General features: G+C 44.7%; 1 protein-coding gene across 8 annotated transcripts in view; it reads left to right on the top strand.

Annotated features, from left to right (window-relative positions):
• The window catches only part of LOC140420140 (mitogen-activated protein kinase kinase kinase kinase 3-like), a 438,778-nt gene extending 436,937 nt beyond the window's left edge, over window positions 1-1,841 (top strand). For all 8 annotated transcript variants that reach the window (XM_072504215.1, XM_072504206.1, XM_072504185.1 and 5 more), the window contains one exon: window positions 159-1,841. In XM_072504215.1, coding sequence (XP_072360316.1) covers window positions 159-246 — 88 coding nt within the window. In that variant the 3' untranslated portion in view covers window positions 247-1,841. The remainder of the gene's footprint in view (window positions 1-158) is intronic.
• The last annotated feature ends 10,981 nt before the right edge of the window (window positions 1,842-12,822 follow it).

Here is a 12,822-nt window from a genome sequence, read left to right as displayed (position 1 = left end):
ATGTGTGATTGAATTCATAATCTTGGACTGTAGAGCTTAGTAACACAAGACAATGCCTATGAGTCTTTGGTGACCCAAACCTTTTTCAATTGTGATTTGATTTGGCTGTTTATTGAACAAACACGGATCTATTAAGTATGCTTTTTATTTCCTTGTAGGGTTGTGGTGCTGGAAAGTAGGCCAACAGACAACCCAACTGCCAATAGCAACTTGTACATCTTGGCTGGCCATGAAAACAGCTACTAATTGCCATCGGATGTTTGCATGGGAGTGTACATAGAAAATACATAACTGCTTTCTTCAGCATTGAAGAATGTTTGAGGTTGTTCACAAGCCACGGTATTGTCTATTTGTCATAGACAAAACTAATCAATATTTTATTTATTGTGGCATGACACCTATGTGGAGAACATTTTAAGTGCCACAGTCACCTTAAGTTCAAAATACTACACAAGTGCTTGGTTTACTATATGTAATCTATGTACATAAATGTGTAGTTTTTTTCAGTATGCACTTCATATTGTTGAAGTCACACAGTATAACACTTAATGTAGATAGTAGTGCATATGATGTACAGGTAAGTATTTTACTGTACAGATGTGTATAGGTTTGCATGGTGCAAAACTTAATTTGGGTACTGCTTTTAAGGAATTATTTTGGTTTTACTTTATTCAGTTGAGATTAGTATATATTTTGCAACAAGAAATGAGCAGTATACCTATTTAATCATCTGACTAACACTGTTGCATTTTAAAGTGTAATTTAGTCATTTAGATATGAATTGGAATAACCTTTGAAGGGTTGCAGTCCAAACCTTCATTCATTTGTATGCTTGTTGGTTTTAACAGTTTTCTCGCAAGTACACTGGTATTAAGTTTGCACAATAATGCTGATAAAATGTGATGTATTTTTACTCATGTGGTTAAATTGTGAATTGTAGGGCATCCGTTTGGATTTAATTGTCCTATTTTCAAGAGCAGTAGGAGAGTGCTGCAGTTTAATAGCTGTTGCTGTATTTTATATATCATGTTTTAAACACACGCAAAATTGGGTTGGCCAACTTTTACTATCCTGACGACATCTGGACTTTACTTGGTAAAAAGTAAATACAACAGTAGCCTTTCTCTGCTCTGAAGTCATGTTAACCCATGCTGACAAGACTCCAAAAGCAAATAAGATTGTACTTTTTTGTAAATGGAAAAATGAAAACACTGTAAAAAGCTTAAACTAGCTATGATACCAACATGCAAAATGTCCAAAAGTCTTGGTTCATAAAGTAATACACAACTTTTGGTGTAACACTATATCATTGCATTAATATCACTCTAATACATTTTCCCCACCAATAACTTTTGTAACTGAAACTGGACTTTACTTTTCTAAATGGTAGGGTTTGAAACATCCCATTTCAGTTTATCAATTGAAACTGTTCTTTGTGTAAGCCTCATTCTGCCAAATCTATAAACATACTTCAGAATTTCTCCCCAAACTGTTGTATGCTCCATTACACATAGCAAATGTTAGTTAAGTGTTTTTACCTCATGTAGATACAATTTTTGTGGGAAACACTCAGCACAAAAACATTATTGGTATTAGAGGTATTCTGATTCAGTCAAGTTGCAGTACCTAATATTTGTATAAAGTATCAACATAATTGCATATATGGGCTTGTTACTATTTTATATATTTCCATGTTTTCATTTGGTATGGTCATTGGGAACAAAATGTTTTGATTTGTATTGATTAGCCAAATTACTGACATGATCCATTCAGATGTTTCCTGTTATGTATATACTGTAAAATAAATTCAAATGGTTTGCATTTAAGATTTTCTTTGTAAACTATGTTGGTCTGAAATAATTTTTGTTAACTTTATTGCTTCCAACAATGCCCTGCTTTTCTTTTAATGCTAAATGCCACATCTGGTGCCCCAATTAAATTAAAACTAATTTTATAAAATGGGGTCGGGGGGACACAAATTGACCCTGTATCCATTGGAATTTAAAAGAATAGGCAGCTATCTTATTGAAACATATAAGATCCTGAGGGGGCTTGACAGGATGGCTGCTGAAAGGATATTTCCCCTTGTGAGAGAGACTAGAACTAAGGGACAATTTAAAAATAAGGGGTCTTCCATTTTAGAAACAGGGATGAAGAGAAATTGTTCTCTTTCTGAAACCAGAACTCTTTCTCAGAAAATGGTAGAGTCAAGGACATTGAATATTTTTTCTTTTAAATTTAAAGTACCCAATTATTTTTTTCCAATTCAGGGCAATTTAGCGTGACCAATCCACTTACCCAGAACATCTTTGGGTTGTGGGGGTGAGACCCACGCAAACATGGGGAGAATGTGCAAACTCCACACGGACAGTGACCCAGGGCCAGGATTGAACCCAGGTCCTCAGCGCTGTGAGGCAGCAGTGCTAACCATTTTGCCACCGTGCTACCCGCTATTGAATATTCTTAAGACAGAGACAAAAAGATTCTTGATTAACAGTGGTAGTGGAGGTAGGCAGGATAGTGGTGTTGAGGCACAATCAGATCAGCTACAATCTTATTGAATGGCAGAGAAGGCTTGATGGGCTGAATGGTCTACTCCTGCTTCTAATTTGTAGGTTCTTATTACTGCCCTGACTTAAATCTGTAAACACAGATGTCTGTAAATGTAAGATGTGAAACTTGTCTGGACTGCTGAGTGATGATACCATGCAGAGTATTCACCCACTTGAATAGCAAGTGAGCTATTTACAATTTTTCTGTCTTATAAGACGAGAGTACACCCACCTCGCTACCCCACCCCCAACTGTCTTCAGTACAGTGATGATCAGATGTGTGTAATTTTTAAGGAAAGAACAGTTTAAATTCAACAGTTTTGGTGCAAGATAATAAAATCTGCTTTTCTTAGGGATGAGGGTATTCATTTTGACAAGTAACTAAGAAATATGAACAGTTTAATGGAGATTAACTATTTGAAGGTTGTAGAAAATTATTTTGCACTTGAGAGTGCAGTAAACAAACACTGTTGTATAACCTCGATAACTGTGTTTAATCTATTGGTGTCTTCTGGAAATCTATGGTGATATAATTTTTTTAAATGCAAAAGGTTACAACAGGAATTGCCATTCAGGCCAGATACCTTGCTTGTCGTATAGCTTCATTTAACAAAGACAGCCCTGATTCTTTTATGATTTACTGAATAAGGAACCTGAGTGATGTATGTTTTCTTTTTATAAATTTAGAGTACCCAATTATTTTTTCAAATTAAGGGGCAATTTAGCGTGGCCAATCCACCTAACCGGCATCATCTTTGGGTTGTGGGGGTGAACACAAACACGGGGAGAACGTGCAAACTCCACATGGTCAGTGACCCAGGGCCGGGATTCGAACCCGGGTCCTCAGCACTGTACGCAGCAATGCTAACCACTGTGCCACTGTGCTGCCCTGTATGTTGATGTCTGACAACAACCTCTTTCAACATTGGTCGCCTGTACTGTGTAATGAAAACTTTTAAACAGAATCTGAAGAAAGTAAAAATGCCTGAGAAAGAGCATTTGTTCCAATCGCCTTTGGAAGTATACATGCAGATGTTGGGTGAGCACACTGGGCTCAGCTGTGATACCTGAAGTAAAATAGCCTAGCAAACACTATGTCTGAACTTCCACGGAATGAATAACATCGAAGAACAAGTGGAACCACATCTCAGCTACTGGTCAGTTTTCAGACTGGGGTGGGGGGTGCTTATAAGAAAAAAAAGACAAATGGTGGGATTCGCCGTAGCCCGACGCCGAAATCGGCGATTGGGCGGACATTGGCTTCCGACGCCAGTTCCGGGTTAGGCGCCGGTTTGAAGCCGATTTGCGATGCTACGTGCCCTCCAAACCGGCGTCATTGGAACGCGCGCAGCCGCATGGCCATTGGTGCGACTTCAGCCATTCCACCCGATGGGCCGAGTTCCCAATGACTGTGGACAGTGTCCAGCGCCGGCACACTTGTCAAGGATCCGTGCCGCTGGCCGGCGGGGGGGGTTCGGGGTGGGCAGGTTAGGGTTCCAGCACGGCGGGCACCATGTTTTCTGGCGTGACCGTTGCAGGCCGTCAGCCCTGCGCATGCGCGGCCCGCGTCCCAGCGATGCTCCGGCTGGTTTTCGCACAATCCGCAGGTGGTTCACACGGCACCGGTGCTAGCCCCTCAACCGTACCAGAATCGGTGAGGGGTTTGCACCGATTTTCCCGTCGTGAATCACCTGCAGATTCTCCGTTGGCGCCAGCACTTAGCCTCTGGAACGGAGAATTCTGCCTAAGAACATTTTTAATTCTCAAAGGTGTCTCACAATGTGCCATTGTTTGGTGCTAATTATATAGACTGCACATTAATATTGGTCAAACAATTTATATAATTCTTATTTTGCCCATGCCTTTGGTTTTTCTGCCTTTAAGTTTCAAAATCTGTAATTGTCATAAATTCCACATAATTATTGACTCTATCAAAAAGTGTGAAGTCTGTGTGAAACTTGGCATAAAGGGCTTCCGTGCGAGGATAGAGGAACTTTATTTTTCCAGTTGCACCAAGATATTAGATTCTGGCCAGAGAATCATTTCACATTCAAAAAAAAAATACAATATTGATCAAGAAGGTAATGCAAGGTTCTTTAATTGCTTTAGTACTCTGGCTGACGAGACTCTGATGGACTTGATGCATTTATTATCTGTTGGAACAGGTCTTACAATGAATAATGTTAACTCTACCTATAATCAAAACATCTAAATTTACTCTCCCATAAAGTTTCAAGTAGAAACACTTGGCAGAACTAATGCCAATTCAACTTGTTTCTGATGTAAGATCACAAAACAATAGGAGCAACAGTAGGCCACTTGACCCATTTAGGCCTTTCTGCCAATCAAGTCCCTTTAGAACTTTTATATTTCAAAAAGATCACCTTTTTCCTAATCTCCAATGAGCATACACCTAACCTGCTCAACCTTTCCTCATAATGCAACCCCTTCAACATAGGAAATAGCCAATGAATCTTGTATGAACGGCTTCCAATGCAAGTATATCATTCCTGAAATAAGGACACTAAAACTGCATTGTATTCCAGTGCAGTCTCGCCAATGCACTGTATAATTATAGCAAGACTTCCCTAATTTTATACTTCATCCCCTTTACAATAAAGACTAACATTCCTCATTACTTGCTGCACCTGCATGCTAACTTTTTGTGATTAAAGTACAAGGACGCCCATTTCCTTGAATATCCGCCATTTCTTCTCTACAGTCTTGCCTTTTAACCTGTATTCCTATTCCACTTTTGCAACTCTTCATACCTTTGCAATTGACTTTATCTAAGTTTAAGGTACTAGTTATGGACCCACATTTCTCCTTCTCAAAACAGAATGTGAAATTATACTATGTTATGACTATTCTTCCCTGAGGTTCCTTTACTATGAGATCATTAATCCTGTCTTATTACACATTACATGGTCTGGTTGGTACCAGAACGAATTGCTCTAAGAAACGCCCAAATACATTCTATGAACTCCCCTCAGACTACTTTTGTCAATTTGATTTGTGCAATCTATGTGAAGATTAAAATATCCTATGATTATTGCAGTACCTTTCTTACAAGCCCCCATTATTTCTTGATGTATACTCTGTCATTCAGTGTAGCTACTGTCGGAGGCCTATAAATCATAGTATCACAGAATTTATGGTGCAGAAGGAGGCCATTCGGCCCATCAAGTCTGCACCGGAAAGAGCACCCTACCTAAGCCCACATCCCCACCCTATCCCCATAACCCAGTAACCCCACCCAACCCAACCATTTTAGACACAACGGGCAATTTAGCATGGCCAATCCACCTAACCTGCACATTTTTGGACTGTGGGAGGAAACCGGAGCACCCGGAGGAATCCCACGCAGACACGGGGAGAAAGTGCAAACTGCACAGTGACCCAAGTTGGGAATCAAACCTGGGACCCTGGAGCTGTGAAGCAACTGTGCTAACCAATGTGCTACCGTGCCCCCCCCATTCCCAATCTACTCCCAACAGTGATTAATTTCCTTTGTTATTTCTTATCTCCACCCAAAATAATCCTACATTTTGATCTTGTTAACCAAGACACTTTTTCGCCATTATATTGATCTTTTCCTTTATTAACAGAACTACCCGCCTCCTTTTCCTTTCTTCCTGTCCTCTGAAAAGTCGAATACCATTGAATTTTCAGGATCCAGCCATGGTCACTTTGCAACCATGTCTCTATAATGGCTACTTTATCATTTCTATTTTTGCTATGACTCATCCAACTTGTCAAAAATGCTGCCTCCATTTTGATAAAGACTGCTTAATCATTCTGACCATTTTTTCCCCCTACTCTTCTTTGTATTCTGTTTGTACGCTCTCTCCCTTTCTGTTATACCTGGTTATCAACCTCCCTCCACACCAAAGCGCCCCCACCCCACCCCATACACACACACAAATTGTTGCAATTCCAGTTGATGATACTACTGGACAGGTCAGGTCCCAAATGGAAACCTGGCTCGACAGACTGTAAATTTTAATTTTTTGTTTAGAGCTATGGGTGAACAGAGTCACAGGGCTGCCAATTAACTTAATGAAAGAATAAAACATTTATTAAACATGAAAAGATTGACTATAATACAATACTTACTTCATCCCACCTATACCTTCACAAATGTACACAGATTTTTACAGCTAACACAAGTTGCAATGCATATGCTATAATAAAAGAACAAAGAAAAGTACAGCACAGGAACAGGCCCTTCGGCCCTCCAAGCCCGTGCCGACCATGCTGCCCGACTAAACTACAATCTTCTACACTTCCTGGGTCTGTATCCCTCTCTTCCCATCCTATTCATGTATTTGTCAAGATGCCCCTTAAATGTCACTATCGTCCCTGCTTCCACCACCACCTCCGGCAGCGTGTTCCAGGCACCCACTACCCTCTGTGTAAAAAAACTTGCCTCGTACATCTACTCTAAACCTTGCCCCTCGCACCTTAAACCTATGCCCCCTAGTAATTGACCCCTCTACCCTGGGGAAAAGCCTCTGACTATCCACTCTGTCTATGCCCCTCATAATTTTGTAGACCTCTATCAGGTCGCCCCCTCAACCTCCGTATTCCATGCAAGCACCCAGTCCATGTAAGCCAACAGACCAACTATGGTCAGACACACCACACTCTGAAACCAAGTGGCAGATGTCACCCAATACAACTTCTGTGGATTTCTCATCAAGTTCCCCCAGTTGCTTATCACACTGAGCCAACTGGTCTCACTGGAAATCTGATTTCCACATGAGGGTTTCCAATCACCACTCTTGGAAAAACACACTTTCTCTCAGATGCCTTAATCAAGGATCCACTTCCAGAAATTCAATCTCTCCTTTCAGGATTCCTCTGCCTTAGATTACCTTGTACACTCGAACTTCCACACATTCTCTCAGGTACCCTGCCATTCCCATAGAACACAATTGCTTTATAGGCTGTATTAGTGTCACCAAACTTTTTTTTTTTAATTTAGAGTGCCCAATTCATTTTTTCCAATTAAGGGGCAGTTTAGCATGGCCAATCCACCTACCCTGCACATCTTTGGGTTGTGGGGGTGAAACCCACACAAACACAGGGAGAATGTGCAAATTCCACATGGACAGTGACCCAGAGCCGGGATCGAACCTGGGACCTCGGCGCCATGAGTCAGCTGTGCTAACCACCGCGCGGACATTCTACACATTAGACTCCAAGCATGGAGGCGATTAGTGGCACACAGTCACACTCTCCACCACAGAACCAGGTGCCACTTTGTTGGTGAGATAACACATGGCCACCCAATGAGGACACCCACAGTAGACCCCACTGGGGAAACAGGACGGGCCACAGAGCCTATTGCTGACACAGGTTGCGGCAGCCACGGGGGTACCCCTGTTGACAGACAGGGTTGGTGAGGATAGAGGCTCCCTGGTGACACTGCTGGAGACAGGAGAGCAGCGTGAAAGGCACCATATCGGGAAACGGCTGAGAGATTGGGGTTAGTCTGGGGGTGGAGTTGAAGTGCAACACATGGTCACCATGTAGCCTGTTAGATCTGGATGACAAGGAAATCCTCATCTTGCTGACATGTCTCTCCCCCCCCCCCCCCAAAAGAATACATTTCAGAGTACAGCTAGCAATGCTCGCTGTCTATCTGGCCGCAGCTGCCATTGTGGATGCATGGAGGCTGGAACCACAGGGCCTGCACAGGAAGGACCCTGCACAAGGGAAACCTGCCCCAGGAGAACAGGGGCCAGCCGGTGAGGCTCGAATGCTGGCCATCCAACAGGCCAAGGAGGAGCCACATCAAGCCTTGTGTAAATTGTCGATGCCTGTCCTCGAGGAGATCTGTGCCATTTTTGATACAGAGAAATGTGTCCTCTGCAGTTGAGATGTCACCAGCCTGTAAAAAATGCTGGCTCAATCAATGAGCTTCATCTAAGAGATCTTTCAGTGCAATGTAATTGTCCTTTGAAAGCCTGACATCACATACAGGCACATTCACTATGATAGTTTCCAGCTGTTGTCTTATATGCAAAGATGTTAACCCTAACTCCGGTGCTAGATATATTGTGGATTTGGCTTGCTCCACTGGGGAGGTTGTTCAGCTTTGGGCGATTCACTATTTACCACCTTCACCAGATTCCACCCACCCTCCCTGCCATTTCTGATTAAGGGAAGGAAAGGAGCAGAACATTTATCTTCTTTTAAAAGGTAATTTCAGGCATAAATCTTGATGTCACAGGATGTTAATTTTGATGAATTTAACAAATCTTCAACTTCAGGTGGGGTTCTGACGACCTAATTAGTCCAGTGCCATCAAGGATTCTATTGCCTTGTTGCGTGGGTGTTTTTCAGACTTAATTAGTCAGACCGCTGTTCTTTTTGATGTATATAATGATCTGAGCTTGGATAAACAGGAGTTAAGTGTTTAAAAATAAATGCTGGTGTGAATGGGTGCACTTCGCACCTCAGACAATCTCTTAAATAAGTGTACATAAGTCACATGATGGCAGCTGGAGACTGAGTGTAACAAGCCTGAGTATTACGGGTTGATCACGGGTTGATCGCTTTCTAAAATCTAGTCAAGCATTTGACTGGAACAAATTATAAAATGTTGTCAGTCTTGGTAATTAATTTCAAAGTTAAACAAAATAATTCACAAAACTCAAACGTAGTAAACAGTAACACTACAAGAAGATTGGTAAAATGGGCAGACACGTGACATGAAATTTAACAAATGTGAAATGATATATTTTGGTAGGAAGCATGATGAGACACCATACAAGTTAAATAGTACCATTTTATAGGGATGCAGGAACAAAGAGACTTAGGGGTGCATGCACACAAATGTTTGAAGTTGGTGGGACAGGTTAAAAAAACAAACCTTAAAAACAGCATACATGATCCTTGGCTGTATTAACGGAGGCATAAAGTATAAAACTCAAACCTTTATAAAACACTATGTTAGGCCAAAGCTGGCGTATTGTGTTCAATTCTGATTAATATCAGAATGTCAAGGCCTTGGAGAGAGTGCAGAAGTTATTTACTATAATGGTATCAAGGGTGAGGGACTGGAGAAACTAGAAAAGCTGGGATAGTTCTCCTTGGAGGAGGGAAGGTTAAGAAGAGATTTGATGAGACTTCCGGTGGTGGCTATGAAGGAGTAGGTCGCACATTTGGTGGCTCCCGCTCGGGTCGGAACTTTGAAACTTTTTCCCCCGATTTTTTTTGTCGGATCTGAAGTGGAAAATTGATGTTGGATACATCTGTGACGAGGAATCCTACATCAGTGCATGGAGAAGCGGACCAAGAGTGCTTGCAAAGGAAGAAATAGGTGAACGGAGAAGGCTTAGGCTGAGGCTGCAACGGGAGAAAGCATGGCAGAGGACCGGAGTTCTGGCTTGACCCAGCGGTCGACGGAGCAGTTGATACAATTTATACAGGAGGGCTTCACCAAGCAGAAACAGGACTGCTTGGACCCGATGAAGGAGTCGATTGCACGACTGGAACTCAGACTGGATGCTCAAGATCGGGCGATCCAGAAAGTGGAGAAGGCACTGACTGAGCAGGAGGAGCACCGAGCTGCGGTAGAGGTGGGGATGCTGAGAGACCAACAGAAAAGGCTCCAGGAGAAGGTGGAGGATCTAGAGAATAGGTCCCACCGAACCAGAGAATCGTGGGTCTCCCGGAGGGGTCCGAAGGAACGGATGCAGAGCATACATAGCGGCTATGTTTGAGAAGCTACTGGGGAAGGGGACATTCACCCGACCCTTGGAGGTGGACAGGGTGCATAGAGTGCTAGCGAGGAAGCCGCGTGTAGGTGACCCCCCCCCCCCCCCGAGAGCAATGGTGGTGAGATTCCACAGGTACCTTGACAAGGTGTGCATTCTACGGTGGGCCAGGCAGACGCGGAGCTGCAAATGGGAGAACAGCGTCCTGCGTATATATCAGGATCTGAGCGTGGACGTGGCCAGGAGAAGAGCAGTGTTCAACCAGATAAAATCGACCCTTTTTATGAAGAAGATAAAGTTTGGACTACTGTACCTGGTCCGTCTTTGGGTTATGCACGAAGAGCACCATTTCTACTTCGAGTCGCCCGAGAAGCAATGGACTTCGCGAGAAGGAAAGGGCTGGTAGCAGATCGAGGTGTTTGGACTGAACTTTGCTGCAGAGCTCATATGTTTGATTTTCTTTGTGTGTTTCTTTTGGGAAATCAGGTTGGGATTGTTTACGTTTGCATGTGTGTGTCGGGGGGAAAGGGAACAATAAGTGGGGAAATGCCTGGCGCCATGGGCTGGGGCCACCAGGCTAGCTGGGCGGGCTAGCTCATGAAAGCGCAGTGGGGGGTGAGCAGATGGTGTGCTTGAGTTGGGGGGGGGGGGGCTGTGTGTATAGTACTGTTACTTGGGGGGGGGGGGAGGAAATGTTCTGCTGATGGGGGAGGGAATTTTGCTGTGGGACAATAGGGAGGTCGGGGACGGAGGCTGCTGGGGGGCGGGCTTGCTGATGCGTGGGGTGCGGGCTGGAGACTGGCCCAAGAAAGGTGATGGCTGATTGGTGGGGGGGTGGGCAGAAGCCCACCAACCAGGCTGATCACATGGAATGTAAGCGGGCTAAATGGGCAGGTTAAGAGAGCACGCGTGTTTGTGCATTTATGGGGACTGAAGGCGCGGGCGTGGCAATGTTGCAGGAGACGCACCTTAGAGTAACTGACCAGGTCAGACTAAGGAAGGGATGGGTCGGACAGGTTTTTCACTCGGGGCTGGACTCTTAAGACTAGAGGGGTCGCGCTCCTGATTAATAAGTGAGTGTCATTCGAAGCGGGAAGAATAGTTGCGGACATGGGGGGTCGGTACATAATGGTCAGTGGAAAGCTGGAGGGGCTGCCGGTGGTACTTGTGAATGTGTACGCGCCGAATTGGGATGATGTGGAATTCATGAGGATGTTGGGGAAGATCCCGGACCTGGATTCGCATACGCTGGTTATGGGGGGGGGGGGACTTCAACACAGTCATTAACCCAGGGCTAGACCGATCTAGCTCAAGGACAGGCAGGGTGCCAGCAATGGCAAAGGAGCTAAAGGGGTTCATGGAGCAGATGGGGGGGGGGGGGGGGGGGGTGGACCTATGGAGATTTGGGCAGCTGAGAGTGAAGGAGTTTTCCTTCTACTCGCATGTGCATAAAGTGTACTCCCGGATTGACTTTTTTTATCCTGAACAGGGCTTTACCGACGGGGGTAGTGGACACTGAATACTCAGCAATCGCAGTCTTGGACCATGCCCCACACTGGGTTGACCTACAGGTGAGCAAGAAGAGTAGCCAGCGCCCGCACTGGAGGCTGGACGTGGGACTTTTAGCTGATGAGGAGGTGTGTGGGTGGCTGACGAAATGTATCCAGAACTATCTGGAAGTCAACGACACGGGGGAAGTTTCGGCTGTGGTGGTCTGGGAGGCGCTGAAGGCAGGGTGGGTAGGGGGGAGCTGATCTCGATACGGGCCCACAGGGAGAAGATAGAGAGCAGAAACGGACCGATTGATAAAGGAAATTCTGCAGGGCGACAGGAGGTATGCGGAGACCCCAGACGCAGGGCTTCTAAGGGAACAACGGAGGCTACAGGTGAAGTTTGGCTTAACTGCAGGGAAGGCGGTAGAGCAGCTGAGGAGGGCGAACGGGGGCGATCTATGAATATGGGGAGAAGGCCAATAGAATGCTTGCGCAGCAGCTTAGAAAGCGGGAGGCGGCCAGGGAGATTGGGAAAGTAAGGAACAGAAATGGGAACCTGGTCAGAGATTCTAAGGCATTCTAAGGGTCAATAAGGCATTCGAGGAATTCTACAGCAGGCTGTATGAGTCGGAACCCCCAGCTGGGTCGGAGGGGATGAGGCAATTCTTCGGGAGCTGAAGTTCCCGAAGGTTGATGAAGACTTGGTAGAAGGGCTGGGGGCCCCGATCGGGTTGGAAGAGATAGCAGATAGGCTGAAGGCCATGCAGTCGGGTAAAGACACGGGACCAGACGGGTACCCCGTGGAGTTTTACAAAAGGTTCTCTGGGATGCTGGGGTCACTGCTGATGAGGACATTTAATGAGGCAAGGGAGAGAGGGGGGCTTCCCCCGACGATGTCACAGGCCACTATCTCATTGATCCTGAAGCGGGATAAGGACCCAGAATTGTGCGGGTCCTACAGACCGATCTCCCTACTAAATGTAGACGCCAAATTGTTGGCTAAGATCTTGTCCTCAAGGATTGAGGACTGCGTTCCGGACGTGATTGTGG

The sequence above is a fragment of the Scyliorhinus torazame genome, chromosome 1, assembly GCF_047496885.1.
Source record: "Scyliorhinus torazame isolate Kashiwa2021f chromosome 1, sScyTor2.1, whole genome shotgun sequence".
NCBI classification, from domain to species: Eukaryota; Metazoa; Chordata; class Chondrichthyes; order Carcharhiniformes; family Scyliorhinidae; genus Scyliorhinus; species Scyliorhinus torazame.
This window is presented reverse-complemented; position numbering and strand designations above follow the sequence as displayed.